General features: G+C 51.3%; 13 protein-coding genes across 13 annotated transcripts; 9 read left to right on the plus strand and 4 right to left on the minus strand.

The window, feature by feature from the left end:
- Positions 1-1,432: 1,432 nt before the first annotated feature.
- On the plus strand, positions 1,433-2,345 carry N7468_000122 (uncharacterized protein; the record flags this gene model as incomplete). The annotated part of the gene is made up of 4 exons (XM_058469419.1): positions 1,433-1,505; positions 1,555-1,594; positions 1,652-1,878; positions 1,945-2,345. The coding sequence occupies 4 exons, from the start codon at positions 1,433-1,435 to the stop codon at positions 2,343-2,345; spliced, it is 741 nt and encodes a 246-aa protein (XP_058335450.1).
- A 500-nt stretch (positions 2,346-2,845) lies between these two features.
- N7468_000123 (putative Golgi matrix protein) lies at positions 2,846-5,786 on the plus strand (the record flags this gene model as incomplete). The annotated part of the gene is made up of 10 exons (XM_058469420.1): positions 2,846-2,876; positions 2,945-3,051; positions 3,119-3,523; positions 3,618-3,922; positions 3,990-4,334; positions 4,394-4,500; positions 4,554-4,788; positions 5,058-5,062; positions 5,133-5,243; positions 5,314-5,786. 10 exons carry the CDS (start codon positions 2,846-2,848, stop codon positions 5,784-5,786), a joined length of 2,124 nt encoding a protein of 707 aa, XP_058335451.1.
- Positions 5,787-6,200: 414 nt separating this feature from the next.
- Positions 6,201-7,587, minus strand: aspD (septin aspD; the record flags this gene model as incomplete). The annotated part of the gene is made up of 6 exons (XM_058469421.1): positions 6,201-6,542; positions 6,608-6,821; positions 6,892-7,029; positions 7,082-7,163; positions 7,230-7,358; positions 7,449-7,587. 6 exons carry the CDS (start codon positions 7,585-7,587, stop codon positions 6,201-6,203), a joined length of 1,044 nt encoding a protein of 347 aa, XP_058335452.1.
- Positions 7,588-7,887: 300 nt separating this feature from the next.
- Positions 7,888-8,306, plus strand: N7468_000125 (mitochondrial 54S ribosomal protein bL32m; the record flags this gene model as incomplete). Its single annotated transcript, XM_058469422.1, has 2 exons — positions 7,888-8,176; positions 8,269-8,306. 2 exons carry the CDS (start codon positions 7,888-7,890, stop codon positions 8,304-8,306), a joined length of 327 nt encoding a protein of 108 aa, XP_058335453.1.
- A 416-nt stretch (positions 8,307-8,722) lies between these two features.
- N7468_000126 (SKI complex subunit WD repeat protein SKI8) lies at positions 8,723-9,988 on the plus strand (the record flags this gene model as incomplete). Its single annotated transcript, XM_058469423.1, has 7 exons — positions 8,723-8,725; positions 8,776-8,812; positions 8,869-9,126; positions 9,182-9,348; positions 9,399-9,492; positions 9,546-9,732; positions 9,805-9,988. 7 exons carry the CDS (start codon positions 8,723-8,725, stop codon positions 9,986-9,988), a joined length of 930 nt encoding a protein of 309 aa, XP_058335454.1.
- A 123-nt stretch (positions 9,989-10,111) lies between these two features.
- On the minus strand, positions 10,112-10,945 carry N7468_000127 (kinetochore Spc25 family protein; the record flags this gene model as incomplete). The annotated part of the gene is made up of 2 exons (XM_058469424.1): positions 10,112-10,656; positions 10,714-10,945. 2 exons carry the CDS (start codon positions 10,943-10,945, stop codon positions 10,112-10,114), a joined length of 777 nt encoding a protein of 258 aa, XP_058335455.1.
- Positions 10,946-11,290: 345 nt separating this feature from the next.
- N7468_000128 (uncharacterized protein) lies at positions 11,291-14,312 on the plus strand (the record flags this gene model as incomplete). The annotated part of the gene is made up of 4 exons (XM_058469425.1): positions 11,291-11,471; positions 11,528-12,601; positions 12,652-13,301; positions 13,374-14,312. The coding sequence occupies 4 exons, from the start codon at positions 11,291-11,293 to the stop codon at positions 14,310-14,312; spliced, it is 2,844 nt and encodes a 947-aa protein (XP_058335456.1).
- Positions 14,313-14,787: 475 nt separating this feature from the next.
- N7468_000129 (copper metallochaperone ATX1) lies at positions 14,788-15,088 on the plus strand (the record flags this gene model as incomplete). Its single annotated transcript, XM_058469426.1, has 2 exons — positions 14,788-14,875; positions 14,937-15,088. The coding sequence occupies 2 exons, from the start codon at positions 14,788-14,790 to the stop codon at positions 15,086-15,088; spliced, it is 240 nt and encodes a 79-aa protein (XP_058335457.1).
- A 483-nt stretch (positions 15,089-15,571) lies between these two features.
- Positions 15,572-16,837, minus strand: N7468_000130 (uncharacterized protein; the record flags this gene model as incomplete). Its single annotated transcript, XM_058469427.1, has 2 exons — positions 15,572-15,698; positions 15,798-16,837. 2 exons carry the CDS (start codon positions 16,835-16,837, stop codon positions 15,572-15,574), a joined length of 1,167 nt encoding a protein of 388 aa, XP_058335458.1.
- A 341-nt stretch (positions 16,838-17,178) lies between these two features.
- On the minus strand, positions 17,179-18,637 carry N7468_000131 (DUF2293 domain-containing protein; the record flags this gene model as incomplete). The annotated part of the gene is made up of 4 exons (XM_058469428.1): positions 17,179-17,868; positions 17,944-18,234; positions 18,337-18,456; positions 18,506-18,637. The coding sequence occupies 4 exons, from the start codon at positions 18,635-18,637 to the stop codon at positions 17,179-17,181; spliced, it is 1,233 nt and encodes a 410-aa protein (XP_058335459.1).
- Positions 18,638-19,176: 539 nt separating this feature from the next.
- N7468_000132 (uncharacterized protein) lies at positions 19,177-19,626 on the plus strand (the record flags this gene model as incomplete). The annotated part of the gene is made up of 2 exons (XM_058469429.1): positions 19,177-19,448; positions 19,512-19,626. 2 exons carry the CDS (start codon positions 19,177-19,179, stop codon positions 19,624-19,626), a joined length of 387 nt encoding a protein of 128 aa, XP_058335460.1.
- A 730-nt stretch (positions 19,627-20,356) lies between these two features.
- N7468_000133 (uncharacterized protein) lies at positions 20,357-22,616 on the plus strand (the record flags this gene model as incomplete). Its single annotated transcript, XM_058469430.1, has 3 exons — positions 20,357-21,627; positions 21,819-21,983; positions 22,034-22,616. Coding segments are annotated over 3 exons (2,019 nt in total), but the record flags the coding sequence as incomplete, so codon positions are not given.
- Positions 22,617-24,096: 1,480 nt separating this feature from the next.
- N7468_000134 (IQ calmodulin-binding motif domain protein) lies at positions 24,097-27,042 on the plus strand (the record flags this gene model as incomplete). The annotated part of the gene is made up of 3 exons (XM_058469431.1): positions 24,097-25,014; positions 25,071-26,558; positions 26,596-27,042. The coding sequence occupies 3 exons, from the start codon at positions 24,097-24,099 to the stop codon at positions 27,040-27,042; spliced, it is 2,853 nt and encodes a 950-aa protein (XP_058335462.1).
- Positions 27,043-27,207: the final 165 nt, after the last annotated feature.

Consider the following 27,207-nt stretch of genomic DNA (forward strand, 5'->3'; position numbering starts at 1 on the left):
GCAGCGGAACCCGATCTTGTCTTTCACCGCGTTAAGTGAGATGCAGTACCTTCGTTTCAAAATGTCTCTGATCGACATAGCAAGTCATTCGGTAGATGTTCGGCTCAGCGAAGGGCATTTTATCCGCGGCCGTTGGCCTATGAGAGTCGCGAAGAAGCTGGAGTCACTGACTCGGCTGCTCGCACAGACCAAACTGTCTCCGGGAAGGGATAAACCCCCGAGGTTGACAGTGAAACGCCCCATTTCCCCCAACGTGCCAGGGAATAAGAGGGGAAACGAATCCCATGAACCAAAGTGTGGGTTGCGCCGGGCAAGCGGACTCCACACGCAACCTTAAATCGCGTGGCTGTGAAAGCTTCATCCCGGAGGTTCTCGACCTGTCTATGGTTCAGACCCCTGAGCAGAATTTGGCAATATAACAAAGTAGATTGCCGTTCTTCGTTGCTCCGGATCCTTTTCCAGCACCCGTTGGAAATGCTCTTCATATCCAATTGGATCTATCCAGCCCAGGGGAGAGCACCCCCACCCCGCCAGGTTCCAAATTTGACATTTCATAGTGCCGGTTTTGACTCTTGCCCGTGTGATGGAGATGATCCGAGGATTTACCTCGGTCCGGGTCGCGCAGGATTGTCGTACTCCGGTCTCAGTGGATCGGAAAACCCCCTGGGCTTTTGTACCCTTGTGCTTTTGATTATAAACCTCTACGGTGGTAGCCCGTTATGGCCGAAGGGGTGCTTTGGAGCGCGATCCTTACGTTTGAAGTTGTCTCCCGTATCTTTCGGCTACCAAGCCACACCGTTGGGTGTCACTACCTCCCGCGTTCCACTTTTCGCCGAGGTGAGCCGGGTAATCTGACACTTGGGTTATCTGTGCCTTCGGCAAGTTGTGGGCTATGATATCAACCACCGTCTAGTCTTTTAGTCATGTCTGACAATTCATGTGGTGAATCTGCCTAAACGCCTGTTGACCCACCCAGGTCCTTCCAAATACTGGACTCTGGACTAATATGGCGAGAGCAGACCACTGTCAAGGGATCCCGAAATACGAAGGTATGAAACACAGAACGTATGATCTGATATTCGCGACTACTAGGAAAGAGAGCTGGCATATATTGGCCCCGGGACGGCTCCCAGGGCCCAAGCAGCAATCTCGAACCAGCAAAGTTCAATCCACGATCGATGACGTTGAAACCACGTGGAAAGGTCAGGAACCCTGGGGCACTCGGCACTCGATTTTCCCGGTAGAGTACGAGGAGTTCGTAGTTCATATTCGTAACTCACTCCGCCTCGCGCGGAGCACTTAGCCCTGGAGCCCTGGAGCCCTGGACGGGAGATCTAGACGCCGCTGACTAAGACATAAATTTCCCCCGCGAGATGGTGGGGGAGAATCGACGGTTACGTTCCTTGAGGATAACGCAGTGCAGACAGTTGCCATGGTATACTATTTCACCTCCAATGTGGTTAGTCCCGCCGCATTCATCTATGTGGGCAAAGACAAATTCGAGAGTATGTTTGTGTCTGTTGTGACCAAAAGTCTTTCTAATGACCTTGGTAGACGAGTCCCTGATCGAATTTGGATTGGACCAAGATGTGTGGTAAGTAGAAGCACCAAGGCTGCTCATACTGAGGGCTTCTAGATGAACCCTCTTCAGTAGTTCATCATTGACGTTCTGCCTCTTAGGGTCGGTCTTCCCCTCGAGCATCCTCGTCGACCTTCCGATTTCGCCAAATGGTTCTAACGCCACGCATAGTTCCACGTCGACAATTTGTCAAGTGCCCACGTATATCTCCGAATGCGCGATGGGGAAAAAATGGGATAGTATTCCCCAAGAGCTCCTCGACGACTGCGCACAGTTGACCAAAGCAAACTCAATTGAAGGTTAGCCGCGCCTTCGAAGATATGACCATTATCTAGAGGATCAGGGGTACTAAACCTTGGGCCTAGGCAACAAAAAAGACAATGTGACGATTATTTACACCCCATGGTCGAATCTTATGAAGGACGGCTCCATGGCCACTGGACAGGTCTCGTTTCATAACCCCAAGATGGTTCGCAAGATCCTAGTGCGGGAGCGTGAGAATGCCGTTGTCAACCGGCTCAACAAGACCCGTGTCGAGAAATTCCCCGATCTCCGAGCGGAGAAAGAAGAAGACGGCAAGAAGCGACGCCGCGACGAGCGCAAACAGCGCGAGCAGCAACGACACAAGGATAACCAGGAGAAGCGAGAGCGAGAACAATTGAAGTGGCAAAAGGAACACGCCTACGACGACATGTTCAGTGCTGAAAACATGGAAGCCAACAGCAACCAAGATCGCGCTGCAGATTGGGAAGACGACTTTATGTGAGGACTGGCGAGGAGGATTAGTTGGGATTTCCCCCCCCCCGGGGGGCTGGCCTCTAGCGGAACGCCGTCTATATACCTACTGTTCTCCGACCGTGCCTCTTTCTGCTGACGTTGAGCGATTGATGCAGCATACCAGGCATTCAAGCCAAAGGAGATGTATTCTTCATCAGCGAGGGTAGGCAACTGCTTTTTAGCTTTTTGTGTTGATTTCGGGAGATTCGATGATAGGCATCTTGGGATAACGCCCGAGATCACAACTTCAGCATATAGGGAGATAAGACTCCCAAACTAAAAGAGAATATGAGCTACATAAGACTTCCCTATCCATTCCAAAGCTCCCCATGTTCCTCAGTAGATGGGTTGATGTTCCCGCGATTAATCATCGCAGCCCCAGGCGGAAAGGGTTGAAACTCTCCAGCCCGCGCTAGTGCTGTTGACAGCTTCCCTGGAACTTGCTTCTCGAGGCATTCTTTCCTTTCGCTCGCCACCTTTTCTACCAGAATGCCCGGCGAAAACCCTCCGCCTGCTCAAGGTACGCGGATCGAACCACACTAACATTCCGAAATGCATCCCACTCACTTCCCCCGCTCTCCCGTCCAGGCGCGAAGTCCAAAAAGAATAAGAAGAAGAGCGCAAAGGCCGAAGAGAATTCACAACCTTCTGAATCGGAACCGCATGGCGATTCTAGCAACCGAGATGATGTAGACGTACGTCTTTGAGGACTCTGTTGGCCCTCAATCTGGAAGCAATGGGCGTGGCTAATCAGCTTTCTAGGACGAAGCCGATAACACAGATGCCCCAGAGGCATCTCCCTCCGCCGATCATGTTAAAACCAATGATGCTGCAGCTGATTTTGGCGCAGCCAGCCACCCGGATGATAAAAACGATAACTCTGCACAACCATCTCAAGACACGTATGCCTCTGTCCCCACAGCCGAGCCCAAAGATCGTTTCGATGCATTGGTTCGAGACCGCGACTCCTTACGAGCTGAAGTCACGGATATGCGCAAGTCTCTCGAAGAAGTCCAGTCGAAGCACAAGACCGACATGGACGCGCTACAGCAGAAGCTGGATGATTCGGAGACAAAGAAGGAGCAGGCAGAAACACAATATAAGAAGCTGTTGGAGCGGGTCAACACAATCAAGTCTCAATTGGGAGCCCGCTTGAAAGAGGATGAGGTATGTACACAGGACGCTTTCACAGCACCATGCAGCTATTACTGGCGCTGCTTTTCCTAAACCCACTTCCTGCTGACCACCTTTCGCTTGATAGGAGGAATTGACCCAAGCACGGAGTCAAATTGAAGATCTAGAGGATGAAAATGCTACCTTGAAGTCGCAACTTGAATCCAAGTCTACAGAGTTTGCGGCGGTATTGAACGAATCCGAGCAAAAGTCGAAGGAGATCTCGACACTTCGAGACCGGACGAATCTGTCGCAGCAGAACTGGCTGAAGGAGAAAGATGAGCTTCTAGAACAAGTGGCCTACCTCCAATCTGAGTTCGAACAGGCCAAGGAGGCTATGCATAATTGGGAGGTGCTAGCTATGGAAGAGCGCTCCATCCGGGAGAATTTGGAGTGAGAAGGTTGCCGACCTGGAGGAGCAGCTCAGCAACATCCGCGATGCCTATGAAAGAGCATCTAGCGATCGGGACAGCCAGCAGTCAACCGTTGATGGGCTACAACGAGCATTGCAGGAGATTCAAATTGCGCGGAAGCAAGAGCTTCGCGAACTTGTGGAAAGCTCCAATGCCCAATTGGAAGAATTGAGACGGTCACTGCAGCACGCACAGCAGACCGCAGCCGATGCCGAGAAGAATCTCGCCATTGCACAGGAAGAGATTGAACGGGTGCGGCCATTCGAGAAGGAGGTCAAGGAGAAGAACCTTCTCATTGGCAAGTTACGGCACGAGGCCGTAACGCTGAATGATCATTTAACCAAGGCCTTGAGATTTCTCAAGAAGGGGAAGCCCGAGGACAATGTAGACCGGTTCGTTCTCACCAAAAGCTTTTTGACCCAAGAAGGCACCGCATGCTGATGGAAAGCAGACACATCGTCACCAACCACTTTCTGCATTTCTTGGCGCTGGATCGATCTGATCCAAAGAAGTTCCAGATTCTACAGCTTATTGCAGCTCTTCTAGGCTGGGACGACGGTACGTTGATCGATTTGGCGGGTTCTTGGTTCTCACTGACAATTGGAATATAGAACAACGGGAACAGGCAGGACTTGCGCGCCCTGGCACCTCCAGCATACCAGGCAAATTGAGGGCCCCTGGAACGCCACTGCGCACCCCAAGCACCCCCAATCTTGCCACCGAGTTCATGGATAACGGAGCTTCCAGTAAGGAAACACTAGCAGAGCTGTGGTCCAACTTCTTGGAACAAGAGGCAGAAGTGGGCCAGATGGACACGATGAGACGAGGAAGCCACTCAGGGCCTAGGTAATCGAGGTTTCAGAAAACCATCTTGCCCCTGAGATTGATCTTTCATGTGGCATTTTTGTATAGAAACCATTGATAAGATAGTCCTAATAGAAGTGAAAAGGACACCGCTCTAGGATTCTGCCGGGCGTTTTCATCCCACACTTTCCCTTCTTCCCCCTCTCGACTTGACTATTGATGCCTTGCTTTGCGCAATTGCGTGCCTTTTCGCTCTTTGTAAAGCCTTCAGTCAGATCTCCGGGCTCCTCTAGATCAACAATGTCTTCTAGTGCTGGTGCGTGCCCCCGATCTCCGCGTAACATGCCACAACCTCAAAATGCGGCGACTAACATTAATGTGTCTAGTTCAAAAGTTTCGACCAGTGGTCATCTCTGGGCCTAGCGGTACGGGGAAGAGTACCCTGATGAAGCGCTTATTTGCAGAATACCCCGGAAAATTCTCTTTCTCCGTCTCACGTTCGTAAAACCCCCGATCAAGACCTCCGCGAGATGACACAGAGAGGCCCCCCTGACCGGCGCTGTATAGACACTACCAGATCGCCCCGCGCCGGTGAAGAAGATGGACGAGAATACAATTTCACGACCAAGGAGAAGTTCCTTGAGCTCGTTGCCCAGAACGGCTTCATCGAGCACGCCCAATTCGGCGGAAACTACTACGGCACTTCGGTAGATGCAGTCAAGAAAGTGTCCGAGAGCCAGAAGATCCCAGTTCTCGACATCGAGATGGAGGGTGTCAAGCAGGTGAAGAAGACGGATCTGAATGCGCGCTTCCTCTTCCTCGCGCCTCCATCTATCGAGGAGTTGGAGAGGCGGCTGCGCGGCCGGGGAACCGAGACGGAGGATTCCCTGCGGAAGCGACTAGATCAGGCGACAAATGAGCTGGAGTTCGCGAAGCAGCCTGGTGCTCATGACAAGATTGTGGTCAACGATAATTTGGACCAGGCGTATGCGGAACTGAAGGACTGGGTTGTCGACGGAGGCAAGTTTGGCGCTCAATAGAGCTATTGCTGTAGACATCACATCGACATACGATGTTTCTAAATGTAGACGGTAGACACTAATTACTGAAAGCTCTGCAACACTTTCTCCATCCGAGGTAATTAAGGAAAACTAAGTACATGGAAGAAAGACCGGTAACACGAGCACTGGATGCCAGGCTCTTTTCCTCGGCAATACAAAAATCTTAGTGAAGAAATCCCAAGCTGAGTTTGACGAACATAACCGGTGGACACAGAATTATCGGAGACGGTAAGGAAAAGAACAAGACTTGGGGAACACGCAACAAAAAGAATAATGGGATATCTGCAAGGGCCTGCTGGCGTCGAAGATGATGAAATTTTCGGAAGGGATGAGAAAAACCTTGCCCGTGGGTCCACGCCTCTTCTATCGTGGGATTATGTTGATGCCGCTTAATTAGTATCCGTTCATGCCGCCACGTGGGGTGCTGCGGCCGCCCAGCTCTCGGTCAGCAGAGGGACTGATGGGCCGGCTGCCGCCTGAGTGGCCGCCAGCGGCGCTGCTCTCCTTCAGAGCCATCAGCTGCTTAGCACGGAAGGTCTCGTAGTGGATCTGGCTGGTGGTCTCGACCAGATCCTGCAGGTGGGTGCGGGTCAGGAAGTTGCGCAGGTAGACGAATTCGCAGTGGTTCTCATCCTCGACGTTGATGACTCCCCAGCGGTTTTGACGGCCGCGGACTTGCTTGCCGTTGACGACAATGGTCTTCTCGCTTCCGACGACGGAGAAAGGAATGATATCCTATCCCAGGTTAGCGACATACACTCAGAAGCCTTTTCCCAATATTCGAAAAGCATGTGCCTTACCTTGATTTGCGCGTTGATGGCGCGCTCCTCATCGTCAAGCTCGTCGTTATCGTAGGGGTACATCTTCAGGTTGTGGAAGGCGAACTCCTCCTTGATTCTCTCCTTGAAAGCCTGACGCTCCTCGAGGGTCAAAGAGTCAGCCTTGGCGATGACGGGAACAACGTTCACGACGTCGGAGAGCTTCTTTAGGACGACAATATCGATAGGCTTGAGGCTAGAATAGCATAAGGTCAGTCTCAAAGACTATAGGCCATCAATGCAGGGGCGAAATGGGGTAGACTCACGCATGGCCGGAAGGCTGGATGAAGAACAAGCAGCAGTGGATGCGAGTGTCTTGGATGTATCGCTCACGCTGCGCAGTGAGTTCTTTGCGGAGGTATGCAGAGTGCTGATCCTTAATATACTTGACGATGGGGTCCCAGCTAGCTTGGAATCAGCGATTATTCCGGATTCGAGGGACGAAGATTCGCATACCATCGGTCATTGTTCACCTGGTCACCGTATCCTGGGGTATCGACGATGTTTAGACGGAGGCGCACACCGTTCTCCTCGATGACTAGGTTTCCATTAGCCATTGTGCTCCATCGGCCACCACGGCAGGTCTAATGGCCACTCAACATACTGTGCGAGACGGTTTGAATTTCGGTGGTTGAGCGCACGGGCTCATTGGGGGTAAGACGACCCTTGGAGTCGATCAAGTGGGATGCGAAGATGGTGTTGACTAAGGTGGATTTTCCGAGACCAGTTTGTCCTATAGAAACAGTAAGCTCCAGCCACTGGCAGAGAAGATTTCTCCAAAGACCAAGGAGCGACAGAAGCGGGGAAGATGTAGTTCACATACCAACACACATGACATTGAACTGGAAGCCACGCTTCAACAGCTTCCGCTCAATCTGGGAGGTAATGCTGTCGAAACCGACATGGCTGTGGGGGAAGACGGTAGGTTGCTCGCCCGAGGCAGCGGTGGTAGCAGCAGCCATTGTGAATGTAGAGGAGGAAGAAAAATGAAACCCAGAAACCAAGAAGCCAACAGTACGAGTAGAGAGAACGCGACCCCCTTAAGTTGTGATTTCCCTATCGAACTCAGGGGGGAACCACGCTATTCCATATTGGGGCTAGCGCCGTCCGGATCAATTCGTTTTCCTTTTGGGCGCGAAGACGAGTCTAAAAAAGCCTACTGCAGCTCGTCCCAGTCAGTTATCGCAACGGGCTGAGTTCACTGTGTCGGTCGCAGATCACTTTCACCCTCCCTCGTCTTCTTTCGCTCCATCGACAGCACCATGGCCCTCCGTCTTCTCGCTCCACTACCCCGGGCGCTGCCCCAAGTGGCTCCCTTCGGCTTCCTCTCCGCCGTCACATGGCCTTCGATCTCCATCACCTTTCCTTCCTCGGTGGCTGATGTGTGGGAATCGGTTTTGCGGGCTGTGCCAAAGAAGAAGACCTCGCACATGAAGAAGCGTCACCGTCAGATGGCAGGAAAGGCTCTGAAGGACGTCCAGAGTCTCAACAAGTGCCCTGGGTGCGGCCAAATAAAGCGCGCACATCTGCTTTGCCCCCACTGCGTACGAGGTATGTGGACACCAGCTGCTCTTGATATAGAAGCTGCATGAATAATAGACCTCTTTCATTTGTGTGGGTTTGGAGACCTGACCGTTCGACAGATATCAAGGACTCGTGGAAAACAATGGAGACCGCTTGAACGCAGGCTACGGCTTGGACCGGCTGAGGAATTCGACAGTCGACCCATCGGTCTATAAGATCTGATGGAGGTGGAATAAATGTACTTCTAGATACTTGGGGGCTTGATTATGTTTTCTACTACAGCATGGCATTTGGCGTACGGCTTTACGTGGGATCACAGAGTGTATTTATACTCACAAAAACTATGATGTAAAATACTTCTGATTCGATCAAACTCAATAAACGTATATACAATTACCTGGGAAGTACTGGATCATAGAAATAATAGGCTCAATCAAGGTATGAAGTAGAAGTGAAAGCTCAGGTCTGTGGCTCAGAAGCTGAAGGCGGAATGCGGGCAAACGGGGAACGTCATATAACCACCTCGAAACAAAACTTGAGCAATAGCCAGGAGCTTCCCAGGCAACCGCAAGCATGGTAAGTTTATAGAAAATTGGTATCGGCGCATCACTTACGACGGTTCTTAGTCAAGACAATACCTTGCTTGGGGTTCGGCAGACCATGGTAAGTGTGTTTGTGTGGTGGGGGTCATCGGATTGACGGTTGCTAACACTACTCAGCGCATCCCGTTGACATATTCTCCCTTGCGGTGACTAGCAAGCAGATTTTGTCTGCATCAGGAGCTTCATCTCTTAAGGTTCACTCGACTGTCGATCCTGACTTCCCGCTTGTCCAGTCGATTGATGGGGCCCACGAGTTGGGCTGCCATCATGTGGTGACTGACGCGGAAGGCACGCGGGCTGTGAGTGCTGGCTTTGCAGGAGAAATTAAAGTTTGGGCCTGCCATGATGGCCACTGGCAGGAAGACCCGGTGTCAGGTACCTATGGCTCCTTGATATTAGACCTAGGTGGAAGCTAATCTAATGCTCTCAGCTCACCTGCCGCGCCTCAATGTCTGGGCAGTGGCGCTATCTGCAGACGGTCAATATCTAGCTGGTGTCTCTCACTCTGGGCGCATAGGAGTATGGGATCTTGGCGCAGAAGGTACACAAATTCGAGACCATGAAACCAAAGGAAGCTTTGGCTATTGCATTGACTTGGTATGTACATACCGAGGTTAGTCACACCCTCATGCTAATGCTCTATGTAGTCCTCCGATGGCCGCTTCATTGCGAGTGGACATGAGAATGGAGCCGTCTACATCTTTACGACCGAGGAAGGGCGCATGCCATTCTCGCTGGCTGGTGAGCGCTCAAGCCTTTATATATATTTGTGATTGATACTAATGCACATCTAGGGTTGGTAAAGCCAGTCCGAACAGTGGCATTCTCTCCACTAGGATCAATTCTGGCGGCTGCAGGGAATTCGAAGGTGATTGTGCTTTATGATACTAAATCTGGCGAGCAGATCGGCAACCTCTCAGGCCACTCAGGCTGGGTTACGTCTCTATCCTGGAGCAGCACTGGAGAGTATTTGCTCAGCGGGTAAGAAGATTGAACACCTGCCAATCCTATGGTCGATTTATTGCACAGACCTTCTAATATTCGTGAATGCAGGTCCGTTGATGGCAAGGTCAAAGTCTGGTCGATGGAGACCAAGATGTGCGTTGCCACCCACTCAGAAACCGAAAAAGCAGTGTGGAGTGCCAAATGGCTACCAAAGAGCAACCGATCGGAGTGCTTTGCTACAGCTGGGGCCAATCGGAGTGTGGCATTCTATCGCGAAGCCAGCGGAGGTTAGACTGGTTAGACCAAGCCCAGCTTCACTACGTGCGCTTATGATTCCCGCTGGGCCTGAATGACTCCTATGCCATAAGACTCATAATTATCATTTGAAAATACCTTGATTATCAACATGGAAGCATTACTTCAGAGTTTCCACAAACAGTTTGCGCATCCGCTTTAGGAATTCGCCGAAATTGCGATCGTCATTCACAATATCAATCTCGCGCTCCAGAGCCTCGCGGTCCAATTTCGGCCGGGTGTGAAACACCTCGTAGTCACGGCTGGCTGTGCCTAACTCGAACCAGGCCTCATATTCCCAGTCTTTCTCGGATATATGGCTGTATATGAATTTTAGGCGGTCCTCTCGACCCGCGCCCTCGATCCGTAAACAAAGCTTGTCATGCCAGAATTCCAATTCGGGATTGTTTAGACGAGATTGTGCATCCAGCTGCTGAGCATGAATCTTCTGAGCCTCCAGTCTCTGGTTGACAGCTTTCTGCGCTTCTGCGATCTGCTGCTTCAGACGGTCTTGTTTGGTTAATCGCGTGTCGTGTTCCAGGGTAATCGATGAAATGGCTGCGTGCATCTCGGCGGCCTCGGCGGATTCTTTTTGGAGTATCTGTTCGTGGGTCTGGGATTTCGAGTTGATGATTTCAATATCACGCTGGCGCATTCGGTCGTCCTCTGTGTCTATGGTTAGAAGCAGTGCTTAAGCAGAAGCGGAGGTGGGTGTCAACATACCTTGTAATTCTGCCAAATTAATGCGGAATTGGTTTTTCTCCTCCAGAACTTGCTTTCGTCCTCGTTCGATAAACGCATCAAACTTGGCAGTAAATTGGGTCATGCGATTGCGCAGGTCCTCGAAGCCAAAATTGATGCTGGGCAGCGAGTCGGCCATTGACGGCGCATCAGCTGAAGCCAGGGGCGGCCGCATGCCACTCGTTGATAGCGAAGGTTCGAATGAGGACGCCATTTCAGGATGGTTATATCGGATAGCAAATGCGAACCTATGTGGTAGCTCAAAGTGATTGCGACAGGCCTGTGAATTAGATGGATACGGAAGACGCGACTAGGTTTGTGTTGGGTGTTGCGCCGCAACGCCGCTACGCCGCTTATCGATAAGCACCGACCGCCTTCAGTCGAGCGCCCCCAAAAAAAGCTTCGTCCATATATTTTGAGTTGGATATCTACAAAAGCCTCGATGACTGAAAGCTCAACTTGTTTTGGGTCTTTATAAGCCAACACCAGGGCTTTTTTTTCTTGACCATGCTCAGACCTAGTCTTATACGCTGCATCGCAAGGAGCAATACCAAATCAAATGGATGAGCATGCAAGCAGTGCTCTCCACTATGGGCACGTTGGAAGAGCCATTTATCAGCCTGAGACTAGCTCGTGGTCTTTCTCTCGCTCATTTACGCGAGGGTCTTCTCTCACCTATACGGGCGTGACCAACACGACAATACACTCCCCACGAGATACTTCGAAGTCTCGGGGAGATGGTCAACTCTTCGAATCCTCAAGCCGAAGCCTCATTCCCACACATATCCCGATTTAGCAGTTGTGTGGCCAACAGTTCATGAGGATAAATTCTCGCAATTCGTGTCCTCTGCAAGTGAATACTATGATCCTAATGTATCCACTCTCTTAGACCTGGGCTATGCATTACATTCCGGCTACGATGACGCCAAAGTCCGTCCAAGACCTATGATGATCGCAGCAGCAGTAACTGGGGAATGTAGAAATGTGATATCATTTCGAGTTCTTGCGGAAGGTCAAGCAGAGCTGACTCAAGAGCGTTTAGCTGTGCGAGTTCCTGTAATTGACGATGCAGAGGCAACAGAATGGTCTACTGAAGGTGCTCAAATTCATCAAATATGTTTCGCACGGCCGATGGAAGATGACGAAGAAAAAACCACGTGGATGGCAGCTCGGCTTTCAGAGTCAACAGCAATCTTCAAGCCTTTTTATCAACGAGATCCGGTGCCTATGCATCTTCGTCGAGATGATCCGTGGGCGCTCCCAACGCCGCCGCACAACTCCCGGTTAGATGCCAACCCGGTAGTAGAGATCTTGGCTTCCTATACAGGTGGATCGCCCCACGCTGATGTGGCATTCAACCCTTGGTACCAGAGACAACTGGCCATCGTGGACAACAAAGGGAGCTGGAGCATATGGGAACTTACTGGCCGACAAAAACGGCGCAAGGCCCATTGGCTTGCCATTCCAGGCCAAACAGGAAAACTGCCCTCAGATGACGATCTCAAAAGCAATGGGCCTAAGCACGATGGCTGGGCATCCATTCAATGGATCGCCGACTATTCAGTAATTTTGGTTGCCGATCGCACCTGCGCTATGTTATTTCGTCTCGGCGGTAGTGAGACTCGATCTACTGTGGTCAAACTCAATATGGGTCGAAAATCAGAATGGGTGCTGGACGTGCAGCGAAGTACTCACAGTATAACGCAGTTCTTCATTCTCACCACATCTCGCATCCTTTGGTTTGATCTCACGGGTGTATCATTGGATGGGGAGGCTATGCATTCGGCTGTACGACCGTCTCTTACTTGGCGACATTTTCGAGATCCGGAGGACATAAGCCTTCGGTGCAATGATCTGTTGATTGGTGGTGGTGCGTATTCCCAAGCTGAAAATTTGAACTCGAGTATCTAACTCATTCAGCTTTGCATATTGTTCTGTACTCTCGCCTGACGCAGCTTGTCCAAGTTTTCCCGTGTCCCTCTCTCAGTGATGAACAGGAAGATTCTATCGCGGTTTCTGATCCATTCCTGTTGCATGTACCATCTGCAAGTGATGCCTCCGATGTGTCCAAGAAATCCCGTTTTTCCACCTTCGTCTTTCGCGAAGTTGCGCACTCCCCCGGAGCTCATCCTCAGAAACAATCACGATACAATCCTGACATGACCCTCATTAAATTATTTTGGATAGATTCATCTCTTGCGGTGCATGAGACTCTTTACAAGGGGCCTGACCGGAAACAACATGATGAAAACATTGACACACAGGACAACACCAGTGTTCTTCGCGTAAAGAAGCATGCAGCCGCTCACAGAAAGGATACTGAAATTGACGAGGACGACGATTTCATTGTCGAGGATTGGGATGAATCCGTATTTGGCCCTTCGAGGGCCTCTCTTCCTCGAAGCAGCCGCGTCTCACCATTTGCAGGCCTCGAATGGACTGTGGACTGGTCATATATCTACATGCTGGCTCTGAAAGGGGTCCTTACAACCGGCAATGGAGCTTGGCTTGATCAGACCATGGAAACACTGAAAGGTCAAGACAACGCAAACTTCGCCCCAGGCAGAGTAGTGAAACTTTGTGAGTAGCCAGGTTCCGATCAGATTACATGAATTTATACTAATGAAAGTATCAGACTTGAGATCAGCGGCGGTCAGCTCTCTCCAAGCGACATTGTCGAGTGTGGTCAGGATTTGGATAATCTGACTTCCGCAATTGCACCAGGGGCTGCTCGATTTCCACAACAGTTCATGATCCTCCCGTTGAAACTCTCCGATGTTTTCGCCGGTATACGCATAATATCTGGCCAAGACCCATCTAAACTTGATTTCTTGGACACCTACGATCGACTAGTCCACGAGTGGCTTGCTAATCTTCCCCCGAGGATTCCCAATGCTGTTCGAGTCACAAAGGAGAAAACGATTCGTGGGATTGCTCTCGATCTCCTTCTGTCTCGTATAGTAAGGGTCTCAAAGAGACCTGCGGATGGCCATGAAATACATGCCAATGGACAGGCGACCAGAACAGACCCCGAAACATCATCCCAAGGATGGGGGATGCCACTGCAATCCTCCCAGCTCCTATCCAGCCAGAACAACGCATCGAGCAACGTTGAGACGCATTCAGGATCAGTGGAGGCTGCACAACCTCCTCACAAACTGTATAGCCATCTCTCGATGTTTACAAGCTTCAAAAAGCCCCGGTCTATGCCTCGGAACATAGCTAGCCTACTCTCCCAGTGGAAACCAAACACCGACCCATCCGGGTATGATTGGCAAAAGAGCTTACGGTTTGAAGACGATGACACCCAAAGAGAATCAAGAACTCCCAGGCGTGGAAAGAAGAAACGCTCTCAACAGACGCCCGCAGCTGATGCACCACCCTTGCCCCCAACGCCCGTGGCGCCCCTCATGCGAGGCTGGGGCAGTCAACCCGATCAACCAGCACCCGCCTTTCTGCAAAGCAGTCAGCCCACAATAGACGAGGCGCCGATGACACAAATAGAACGCGGGCAGTTCGGAACACGAGATACAAAGAAGGGTGTTAAAGCTAAGAAGAAACGACGGGCGGCAGGATTCTAGCGAGTCATAGCAGGCAGACTGCAGATGGTCAACATGGTATTAAAATCCCCCTACATTCATCGTCTCAGCGCTCGGAGCCACCAAAGCCTCCACTACCCTATCCAGTTCTAGAATATCCACCAGATACAATACAACGATGTCTTAGTACCGCTGCTTGAAATTGCGGAACGCAGCCAGGTCGAAGTGAAGCACACGAGCAGAGTACCAGAAAGTTCTGTAGATACCAGCAGGCAGCCAATCGCGGAAATCGCTCAACCCAGGAATGAAAGCACGGCATGACAAAGCGCATTATAAATCCCCTTCGCTTGACCAGTCCACCTCTGGAATCCCAAAAGCTTCCCCAGCGCAACCCTCTTACGTTCTCGTGTCCTCGTGCTTCCGTGTTTTCGTGCCCTGCCAAACTTCGCACACCTCAACCCGTCGCCCCTCGCGTCCCGTTCCATCCTCCCGCAGCCCCGCGCCCAACTTCAAAATTATGGCCGACCACCAGTACAAGTTCAACGTATCCATGAGCTGCGGCGGCTGCTCTGGCGCCGTGGAGAGAGTCCTGAAGAAGCTTGAAGGTACATTAAAGGCTCTTCTCCTTTATTGTCTTCGATAGTTCGTCGCTAATTGCCCCTCCAGGCGTCAAATCGTTCGATGTCAACCTTGAAACTCAGACCGCGCTCGTCTCCACCGAACCAAGCGTCTCTTATGATACTGTCCTCGCCGTGATCAAGAAGACTGGAAAGACCGTGAACAGTGGCGAGGCTGATGGAGAGCCCAAAAATGTATGAAAGCCGCTTGCCTTGCGAGGATTGTAATATGTTGCATGGCGATGATAGCATCCAGCGTCGAGTTTCGGCCTATTGAGAGTATACCAAGCAACCCCAGATAGATATGCCATTGTGGAAGTTGCAAGTTGCAAGCCAACAAGGCAAAGCCATTATTCTACGATCTTACCAATCTCTACTAGTAGGATTATGACGGAATATACGTGTGCATAGCATGCATGCTACAATGATCAGTATATAGATGCGTCATAGTAATAAGCTACACAAAGGATGGATGTAAAAATGTAAGAATGGACATTCAGAGTCGATGGCAATGCCGGAACCCAATAAATGTAGGTCTCCGTAACGTATGCAGATGGGTATCAAGAAAGTCAATAAAAATGCCAAAAAAAAAAAAGAGAATGCCAAGCTTCGATCCAATAAGCAAATAAGGCCCCGAATGGTATCTGTAAACGCCATGCGACCTAACGCCATGTTGACTCCTCTTCAATCAACTATCACCACATGCCGTCCATCTGGCACTGGATTCTGTGGGGGTTGGGAATTCACTCGTTGTACATAGACAGGGCGATTCTGTTCTGCCATCTGGAAGAATCGCGGATCGGGCGCGCGTCTGCAGGTGATTAGTACTGGAGCACAATCATGATAGATCCCCGTCACAAGAGGCCCTCTTAGTTCGGTCCCATCACAAGTTCAATTTAAAGAAACTTACCGTGTGGCGTGAGATGCATTGCCGTGGCGGTGATCACGAGAACCGGTACCATATGAATATGCTTGACGAGCTGGGGGATGAGGGGGAAGCGGATATGAAAGCGATGTCGCCCATGGGACGGGCAACGGAGATTCCGAGGAGCTCTGATTATGATTATGGGAGCCCTCTTGGGCATATTGATCTGGAACCCGATGCCTGCTGGCTTGAACGATCATTCCAGGTTGTGCCCGTGGGTTATTCGGGGATTCAACCGGGCGAACCTCACGGACATCCACCTGGCGGACAAAGCCGTCCGCGTAAATTTTCCCGGAGGGAAGTTCATGAAGCACATGGCGGTTGCCATTAGTACGGGTTTCCCAATTAGATGGACGCCGATCTTCGACATTGAGAGAACGAACTCGATCCAGGCGGGGGCTACGATCAATGGGGAATTGAGACCAAGCCTCTGGACGGGAAGATTCCACTGTGGCCCTAACTGCGCGATCATCGGGAATCATCATGCCAGTGGGTCCGGAGGATGTGGGGGGAATATGCATAGAGACAGCTCCTGTTGGATCAAAACGCGCCCGGTCTGTTTCAGGTCTAGGGTCAAGGCTCGCTGGCTGTGCGTAGAAAGGACCGGAGGGCATTTCTCGCAGATGGCCGAGGAGCAATGGCTGTTCCTGCGGAGATGGATACTGTTGACGAAGATTATGTCCGTCTTGCAGGCGGATTTCTGGACCGAGCTCAACTCGATGATATGGTAATCTAGGACTCAGATTCTCAGTGACTGGGATAGGTCTCCCATTCCGTGGATCGAAGCGTAAGTCACGATGGGAGCCAGCATAGCATGCGGTTCGTCTTCTTTTGTAAGTAGGGTCATCAGGGCTGTTAGGGACTGATCCGTGGCTACGACCAAAGGCTTCTCCGTGGGCGTGGGACGGAGTAACAGAACGAAGGGTCATTCTCTCCGCCATATGCTCCAAATGCGATTCTGTGCGCCGCTTCTCAGACTGCCTTGGGATTTCAATGGATGGTAGAACCTGGTCACGGGGACTCATTCCTGGTCTACCCCTGTGGGGGGGATCCAAAATGACTATCGCTGGTCTGCGGCAGCTCTGTAGGTCCATGAACGAACACGGGCATATTGGCCTTGTCATTGAGTGGCAGAGGCATCCTTCCCTCGGACCAGGCAGAATCGGTATCCAAATGCAGTGGATGAGGTTTACCATGCGAGGACATGGTGTCTGCGTTCCATCGAGGGCTCTTCTCCCCCGGACGATTCTCCGAACTGGTTAGCTGTTTGAACCTGGAATACGACAAGTTAGGATCCAAAGGTTTGCGCTTTACTGGAGCGATCACGTGGTTATTGCTAGCGGGTAGTCGCTGAGGTGGAGGAACCTCATGGGGGGGGAACCCGTCCACTCCTTGTGAGGGATTCCGTGGTCTGAAGGACTGCATCACCATGCCGAGGAGACTCTTTTGTCTCTTCAATCGCGGAAGGCCGAGCAGCCTGCCGGGGACGCTGCAATTCATTATGCGAGTCCCCTAGCTGGCGCTGCTCAGTGCCCTGTACCCTCTCTCGAGCCCGTGTCAGTGCACGGTTCCAAGCTTGGTACCGACTGAAGCCTCTGCGATCGACGGCAGTTTGAGCAGGAACGTTCAAGACTCGTGACCCCTGTGGTACTTCCTCTGACATACCACAAGTTGAACCCTGGGTAGAAATATTTTCACCCAGGGGCGGTTTGTGCAGCCGGTGAGTTATGGCACGGCTCGAAATGAACTCAACGCTATGGCCCCGAGTGCCGGTTCTCATAGTTTCATCTTCCAGGTCGCTCTCTTCGTCATCGGAGATGACAATCACCTCCCGGAACACGTCCTCGAGTACTTTCTGGCCATTCTCATCGTCTCCACGCCAAGCAATGATCTTGTCGAGCGTCGCCTGCTCGACTGCCGATCTCGCTTCTCTGTAGCCTCCCTCTTTCAGCAGCCGCTCATACGTGGTGTAGGTGTGACGTATGTGGGCCACCACCGCTAACTGTGCTCTGCGAGCCAATGAGAGCTCAAATGCAGTGCCGACCTTTCCTTGACCCTAGAGGTGTGGTAAGATACCAGTCAAAATTCCTTGAACATGTTCTATTCATCTCCTGGGGAAGGGTGCAAATACCTTTTGGAACGAAGTCTTGATAATTTGGAACAAGTCATGGTCTGGAATTTTGGGGAATAGGTCCTTGATCGTGTCTCGTGCGCCGGTATTGATGACTTCTTGAGGTGCATTGGGGTCTAGCTGAGAGTCTTCCCCGAGGGACTCAAGAGTATGGAAAGGGACTGCCTTGCCTGTGCTCGTCAGACGGAGTCCAAGCTCAGTGCAGACCGCTGCCACGACAGGGGTGGGAAAATGAAATCCAATCCGATTAACTTGTCGAGACAGGTGGTGTGTGTTCAGATGAGGAGTAAGCTTGAGTGGAAGGTTAGCAATTGGTCGCATGAGCAAAAGTCAAGGCAATTCTTGAATCGGGGAGACTCTGTAAGCCTTGGTTTCTGGCCTGTTCTGCCTTACCGAAACTGTGCTCATTTTTAGTCCCTCTTTCCTGCATCGTTCCTTGCAAGCGGCAGTAAGCTGTGGGTTGCCAACGGAGATGTATGTGTAGCCAGAAGGTGCTTTCGTTTCGACGGTGTACTGTTCTTGATCAGTCTTCCTCCAAGCATGTAAGCTTCAAATTGCGCACATTCGGTTCGAGTTTTTTCCTTTCTCGGGTGACAGGTTCCATGATCACTTTGTGTTTACGCGCCCTTCTTTGCACCGCACTGCTAGGCCCGCGGCTGGCCGAGGCCGATGCGGCTCCTAGCACCCGGGCCATGTTCGTTGTTGGCCCAGTTGGTGCTTGCACCTCCTCCTAGGAGAACCTTAACACATGTTCATCGAGGCAAAAAGCCAAAAGGGAGGCGAAGGCAGGCGAAGGCAGGCGAAGAACCGAAGGTAGAAGGACTTGGGAGAGACACGGGTCGTATCGAAGGCCAGTAGAGGGCGGGGCGGTGGTTAAAATACGGAAGGAGAAAACGCGTCCACCAGCGCCCGAGCTGCAGGGGTCCGCTCTAAAGAAACAAGAAAGTTGCGCAAGCTCTCACAGGAAGCGAGCCGAGCTTATTGGAAGGTTATCATCAAACTGTTCCCCCAAAGGTCCCAAATAAGGGCAATAAGGTGGGGTGGCAGAACAGAAGCGTTGCGGCCCAAAAGTCACCTGCTCCCAATTGGGCTATTTTTCTGCCTGAGGCCGAAGGTTTTTTCTATCTCGATTTTGCTCTTATCGCATCTCGACGACGCGACTTTCGTCTATCTTTCCTCCGGAGTATAGTCTAGTGTCCCCCTCTCTTTGCACGACACCGCTTCAGGGCGAAGATGACGGCTGTGGTTCATGCATACCGGCATCTGTACAGACAAGGTCTGAAAGCTATTCGATACTCAACCCCTGCCCGACATGTTCTGAGATCCACCTTGCGGAGCTCCTTTCGTTCGTCTCCGCTCGAGGATTTCGACCAGCCTAGAATCGACAACACTCTGGCTTTCATGCAACGGGCTGCAGAAACGAATGGCCTTGAGCACAAAATCCTGCGTAATATTCTAATGACGAGATACTGGGAAACTCCACAAATTGCTAAGGAGTCTCGCATGTACGTAAACAAATCACCCGAATCACGCTGAAACGATGATATGGGTTCTAACTTTACTTGCAGACTGAAGATGCTTGGCCTTGGCAAGGAGGAGTATCGATTGCGCAAGGATGCTTCGAAGCATTTCAATTTGACCCTTGAACGCCTGAATGACAGCCTGGGGACCTGCCTGAAGTGAGGAGCGCGACGATTGCTTTCCCGATTCGTTGCATCACAGCTCTCCCGTCAGGCCCCTGTACATGTGGCCTTTGGGCAGGAACCATGGGGCAACAAAGTGAGTTCCCAAAAGTGGTGTCAATGCCTCAACCCCCATTGCTTCATTGGGGTTTCATTCCTGTCAATCCCAATGGTGGGTTATATCCGTCATGCGTCGGCTGGTCGTGCTTGGACCCAGAACACCAATCGAAGCGCTGGTGACGTTCCCGCTATCATATCTCCCTCACCGCGATGAGAATCACAGGCCGTTCATGCATCTTGCAATGCTCCCCGCTCCAGGCCGCCTCAAGCTGATAGGATGCTTAAGAGGTGCTAGGCTGTGCGGCTGACTGATGTAGTGTTGGTCCGAAAGCGAATCTACAGGAACTATATCAAACTATATATGTGAAACCGGCAATTGAGGGGCCCTTTCCTGATCAATAAGGATGGCAGACAGTTCGGAGATTTTGCCGTTAGACCCCGTAGAAATCGTATGGCAATATTACCACGTGAGAAGGAGTACGTACCTCGCAGGACCTCGCGGGATAAGATCAGGTGAACCCGGACCTGAACGGCATGATGATTCAGCAGAGCCCGACGCCCACGGTCACATGCCACCATTGCCTCAGAAAACTTTGGTGATTCAACTTGTGCATTTGAGTTTGCATTAGATGTCGAGCCCTTCATGAGCAGCCTCATTACCTCACTGCTAGCCGAACTCGGATTCTACCCGCGCGAACCTGCCCCCCCACCGACCACCCCAGGTGGAGTCACCCCTGCATGGACAAACAAACCCGCCCTTGACGAGCCTGGATAGGAGAGCTGGCCTACTTGAAGAAAGGAGCAATCTGGGAACGGCCGGTGGAGATGCGGGATCCAAACCCGAACCTCCCTTCTTCACAACTTTGCCAAAAGAGATGGATCGAAGAAGCCCGGACTCGGTGGGCAATCTGCGGTTGCCTTCGACAGACCCAATCACAAGCCAAACGCAGACCGGACATCAAGCACAACCAATTCATGAGATTGAATTGAGCAATGGCACAGATGACCATCAGTCTTCACCCGCTGAGAATAACGTCTCCGCCACAAGTTTCAATGGTCTGGATGGCACATCCCTTGAGATGAATCATGCCCCGGCAGATGCGCGACCTAGCGCCGGCCAGGGCTTGGCAATTGACGAGTTGGGCCAGCTATCTCTGCCAGCAGATGATGGAATGAGCTTATTGAGAAATAAAATACATGCGATACAACGCCAAGAACTCAGGAATAGCGAGAAGGCCCGAAAAATTCATGACTTGATGACAGAAAGCTACAATTCCTCCCGCCCACTACCGCCGCATTCTCCGACCATGTCCTCCCCCATTATTGAGGCTTCTAAAATTACGACCTCTCCGGCAGGAAGACCCTCCGCGAAGTCGACTATCATGCACTCGCCCACATCCACCCCTGAACAGGACACCCACTTCTTGCTAACCCCCGAAGATCTGCAACCGACCTACGTCCCCAAGCTCGAATCCGAATCAGCCGCAGCGGAAGCAGCTGAAACAGCTGAGTTGGCTGATGAGGATCCGGATACAGAAGAGCTCGATGAAGCGATACTCGGCTGTGAACACTATATGCGCAACGTCAAACTTCAATGTTTTACTTGCAAGAAATGGTATACATGTCGCTTCTGCCATGACGCACATGAGGATCATAATCTGGTTCGTCGGGATACTGAGAACATGCTGTGTATGCTGTGTGGACACGCGCAACCGGCAGCACAGAATTGCCGACACTGTGAAGAGCAAAGCGCCCAATATTACTGCGATATATGCAAATTGTGGGACAATGACAGCAAGAAAAGTATCTACCATTGCAACGATTGCGGCATTTGTCGGATTGGCCAGGGACTTGGAAGGGACTTCTTTCACTGCAAGGTATGCTCCCCCCCCTCCCCATCCTTTCCACATTCTATCGCTTACGAGAGGCTTAGACATGTTGTGTTTGTCTGCCCATATCAATCGAGGACACTCATAAATGCATCGAAAACTCCACGCAGTGTGATTGCCCAATCTGTGGCGAGTACATGTTCACGTCCCCTGATACAGTGGTGGTGATGCGGTGTGGGCACAGCCTTCATCACAAATGTCTGTCAGAATACTCGAAAAGTTCATTCCGATGCCCTATTTGTAGCAAAACAATCACCAACATGGAGTCGACTTTCCGGAATTTGGATCGTACGATTGAAGGGCAGCCCATGCCAGCTGAGTTCAAGGATACCAAGGGTCTCATCTATTGTAACGATTGTGGGGCCAAATCAATCGTGAAGTACCACTGGCTGGGCTTGAAATGCGACTTGTAAGTGGAGTCACAGCATTTGAAATCGTTGCAGATATTAAAAAATTCAGGTGTGAATCATACAACACAGCTCAAATCCGGTTGTTGCAAGGGGACGCATACAGCTTGCTCGAAGAAGAAAGGCTAAGGGACGAATCATCCCAATATCAGTCACCACAAACTGCGAATGAAGAACCAGTGACATCGCTGGCATCTTTGCATCTGAGCACAAGCCCAATTCACCAATCACATCTTGACGTACCGGTGTCTGCTGGATCTGACCGACGCTTTGTATCCTACAATATGACTCATGGCCGAGCAATCTCACCCGTGGTCGGTAACTACTTTGGTTTGCCTCCTGAGCGCGAGTCCGAAAGGCCAAGCTCCTTGCCCTTCTTCGGGAAAACCGGTCCGTCTAACAATAGTGAATACGGAGCACTCAACTTTCTCAGCAAGAAACTTCGTGATCGTTATGGGTTCCTCGCCGGAGATGCCGCAGCAGCTGATGGGATATCGGAAGCCGAAGAGGAAGATGATGCCGAGTCTTCAGAAAGCTCAGTCCCCGACGAGGACGACGGTGATGAAGAAGAAGATGATGATGATGATGAGGATGAGGATGAGGTGGACCATTTGGACATTTTTGGTCATCGATGATCCAGACAATCCTCTGTAACCCTTTGTCTGGGGCTTTGATTCTTCGTGAAATCCCTCACCTTTGCAACTGCCAAGCCTGTTGGACTCTGGCTTGCTTCCTTGAGAAATACCTGTCTCCCGGTGCATAAAACCCATCGCTCCATCACAGACCCTATCAGCATGAAGGTTTCGTCTTCTCATGTCTTCTCATACATTCGGCGCCGTGCGGAAGGTTGTGGCTGCATCATATTGAACCTGGAAACAGACGTTTGGTGCCCTCGAGAAACGCCCATAAAAAATACGCGGCTCAGCAGCTTGGTCTGCTCCGTCACAGAAAACCCGCTGTGATCAATACGGCATGCATATTTTTCGTTAATAAACTTGCATTAGCATCATGATGAGACGATAGCGATCAAAATTCCATAAAATTAATCACCTAATTCCACACTTAAAAATAGTTAGATCTAACTATGTAGATTTGCTTCGTAATGCCTGAGGATGTGATGCTGTTACATCGATTCCTTGAAAGTAGCGTAAGTGTAGTTATGCTCTCGTGAATATACCTCCATCTTTATTCTCGTAGTCATTAAGATCACGATTTGAAGCCATGTGGGTGGGTCTTGAGACGCGTGGCCTTGTGTGTACGACCTCATTGATGCATTGCGAGTATATCGATAACTACTTCAAGTTGAAGATGCCAATTTGAGAGAAATTCTGTCGAGTCCGGCGACTTGTTAAAATCCATAACACTGCTAGCTTACATCAACCCTGGTGTGTCGAGGACCATAGCTTCTTGGTTGCTAATCTTAGGGTTTGTGACTAGTCACCACTAGATAGGGTGGCCTCCCAGATTCCCCAAGATTTAGAGACAGGTTAAGCAACAGGTTCGATTAGGTGAAACCATCATACCAAATAGCAGATTAAATACCCCATAGAACGTTCGATTTATCTTTCCGAACAAGAAAATTTCAGGCGCATCTATAGAGAACTTAATGACTCGTTATCGGGGGCTTTGGCCCGGAGAAAGAGGCGCAGCTTAGCTAATCGGTGACGCCTTTCTGCTTGCGGCGATTGGATTCCATCTTGGAAGTCAGCAATGCCGTGATCTGTTTTCGTGAAGATTAGAGGCCACAAGCTGCTTTCGCTCATTTCTTTTGCTCTGAGCACGTCTCTTCCCCCCCTTTTCCCTCAATATGAACTGATCCTGGCTCATCTCGACTGAAACAAAGCACGGATCCTTCCGCACCCCCGGCCGCCCTGCCCTGAAGCATATACTCCCTGATCACGGTCGTGGGCCCCGAATTGCGCTTCTTCTCCCTTTGAACTCCTTATACTGATCGAAGGGGTGACGATAACTGGGTTCGTCTGCAATTTCCTCACCAACCACGCCCAAGAGCTTCTCTAATCTCTTATCAGCTGAGCATTGCCCCGCCGCCTACCGTGATCAAGAACCTCTCGCTACCCCTGCGCCTAAGAGTGTACGGCGTCCCACGACTTGATGATGATGCGTCGTAACTCCGACATCGAGATTCAGCTCCCGGACGCAGGGCCGACCCCCCTTTCTCCCGAGTCGGCACCAGAGGCCGACATTGAAATGCTCTACGACGAACCTGTTCTGCCTCTGACGCTCCCACCGAACATTGCCGCTCGCTTTTACCGCCGAAGCAGCAAGATACGACGCTCCTCCAGCGTCTCATCCCGCAGGAGCTCTATTTCCTCATTACATTCACACCACTCGAACGCGTCTAATGGCGCAGCAACCGACGATAATATAGCGCAACACCTTCGTCGTACTACGATCATCGAGAACCGTAAGGCTAGACTGGCTGATCGTGCACTCCACGCCGAGAAGGTCAGACTGCGTGCGGCCCTTGCAAAAGCAGCGACACGAAACCTTCAAATCGAGGCGCGGGCGCTGGCTGCTCAACAGGCTCGGGAGCGTCTCTTGGCAGATATAGCAGCGAAGTGCGAGGATCAGGTCAAAAGAGCCAAGAAGAAGGCCGAGGACCAACGGGAGAAGAAAGCCGCCGAGTACGCCCGTCTCAAGCTTGAGATGACAGAAAAATTCGCCGAGGCTGAAAAACGGAGAACACTTTACCAGCAAACCCACCGGCGCCAGCGCACCAGCAGCCTACCCGCTACAGAGGAAAAGAAGATGGTCAAGGCACTCACTCGAGATGCAGCAGCGCGCAAGATCCAGCGAGTGTGGAAGACGCATCACGCAAAGAGGGTCATGCAGGAGTTCCACGGTCTCAACTTGTCGGTGGAACGAATCCGTGATATGCCCTTCGAGGAGGTTGGAATTTTGGTGTCCAACCAAGATGTCCTTGACACCATGACCAAGGTCCTTCGACTATGCGGCTTGAATGATATGGAGGGCGGTGCTTTGGGGAACGAGGCGCCGTTCGCACATTTCTTAGTAGTTATTTGATTGTCACTCACCCCGCTGAAGTTCTGAGCGGGGACGGCGAGCAGGAGCAAGATCTCATTGCAAAGGCGCGCGAGCTGCTCTCGGCTTTCGGCCAGGTCACCGCATTGCTTTCATCCGGTTGTTGCTCTCCAGCCGTTATCAGTGCCGATTTACAGACCCTATGCGAGTCTCACAATGTGTTTTTCTCCGCTTTCCACGCATGGAAGTCTCACGACTCGACTGTTTTGATCGAGATCATGCTTGCTCAATTCGTGGAGCTAGAGATGATCTGGCAGACTGTTAAAGGCGACACTGCGGGTGGCGTTGCCGAGGACTACCGACAAGGCATCCGACAGAACCAAATCCTCCTTCTGGCTCGCTTGAAACGCCTTGCAGGCTCAGATCGCGCAATGCAGATGGTTCGAGATTCTCTCAAGAAGGCTAAGCGAGAGAAGAGACGCTCAGCCTCAAAGCAGGCCATCCCTCGATCTGCCGAAGTGGCCCCTGCGTCGACAGAAGTTTTGACGGAGAGTGTTACTTCTCCTATTAGCGAATCATTCAATAACGTTGATGCGGCCGTCCTTCAGGAACTGGACAAGCAGCGAGATTCTCCGCATGAACGATTCACGAAAATTCTTACTGCTTTGCCGGAGAATCGAGTGTTAGTGCACGAGCTCTTACTAAATAAAGAATTCAAGATAGAAGAAGCGTCCTACGCCGAACCTCGGAGACAGATCATGGCGCACATGTGCGATCAGATGAGAAGAGATGTGGAAGCTGGTCAGGGCACCGCTTGGACCGTTGCTATGGCCACTGTAATCCAAGACCGTTTGCTCCGATCTCTCCGACCTGGCAACTCCCTATACGTGTTGATCAGTGAAGTCCTTGACCCCAAACTTGTGGAATCGCAGTGTAATGCAGGATCGTTCTCCTACAGCAATTTCTTCGACTTCATGAACAACATTCTCCCTCGCCTCTGTGCTCCTTATCGAGACCCTGCCGTCAAGGCGTTCGCAGAGGATACATCCGGGGACGCCATCGACCGACTAGCAAGGTTGATGAGTATCATCGATCTTCTGTCTCTTGACCACACCAACTTCATGATTCAGATGGCTGCACCTCAGCTTATTCAAGAAGCACCGGGATATGAGCAACGGACCTTTGAGAAAGGCATTGCCGACGGATCTATCACCTTAGGCAAGACTAGACGATTCTTGCGCACACACCGGAAGATTATTGTCGACGAGATGAAGAAACGAGACCCGGAGAACATCCACGGAGAGCCCCAACCTCACTCCACAAGAATCTATGCGCACGGCCTTACCGACTTGGTTCTCAGTAACGCGGCTGTTTCTGAGGACTTGATTCCGGAGACCCTCGCCCTCGACCACCAACGACTAGAGCGATTGCACGCTCGCGCATTCCAGATCGTTGCCACAGCTTCTATTCTGTTGACCGCGAAGAACCTCCTGAAACGTGATGCGCGATCTCAGTGGAAGCCAGAAGCGGACCGGATTCTCTCTCTCGACTTTAATGAGATCACCGTGGAACGAGTGCGGTCGATTCTGGAGGCCACACACCCCATGCCAGCCTCCGCCAGCGCACAGCTCACAGCCACAATCAAACGAGTCCCTAGTACCGGTTGCCGCTGCGAAGAACGCTGCGGCCCCTCATGCTTCCGTGCACGTGCAAGCTGATAGCTTTTCTGAGGGGTCAAGCTCCTCTCGGGACGATGCTAGCGATTCTTCTGGCGGACCCCCTGGTTCTCCAAATCCTAGCTTCACTGATCCTGTAGCCCGCCTCATCTTATCGCGGCTGCGGAGTCACGTTCTCTCGCGGTTGAGTGCCTCAAGTGCTTCCGAACGAGTTCGGACAACGACCACCGCCAGTCAAAGCTTGGCCAGTGCCGGTATGCCGGAGTTTGTGGGGGAAGTTGGGCAACTGGTGGATGAATTGGAGAAGGTGCGAGAAGTGGACTGGCAGTGCCACGGTGCGGTATACGAACGATTATTTGAAGAAGGGACTCTCTCGCAGTAAGGGCGTTCTGAATGGGGGGCATTATAATATTAATATCATGATCTTGTGATGGAGTCTTTACATCGATTGTTATATTGAAGGGTCTGGATCTGGATTTCTGATTTTAGCAAGCTGGCAGATTGGCAGGATCGTTTCATTACAAGCACTTGCGTACGGATTTGATGT

Source organism: Penicillium chermesinum (genome assembly GCF_028974085.1).
Source record: "Penicillium chermesinum strain IBT 19713 chromosome Unknown utg000001l:1.0-1975020.0:1.0-1976611.0, whole genome shotgun sequence".
Taxonomy (NCBI): Eukaryota; Fungi; Ascomycota; class Eurotiomycetes; order Eurotiales; family Aspergillaceae; genus Penicillium; species Penicillium chermesinum.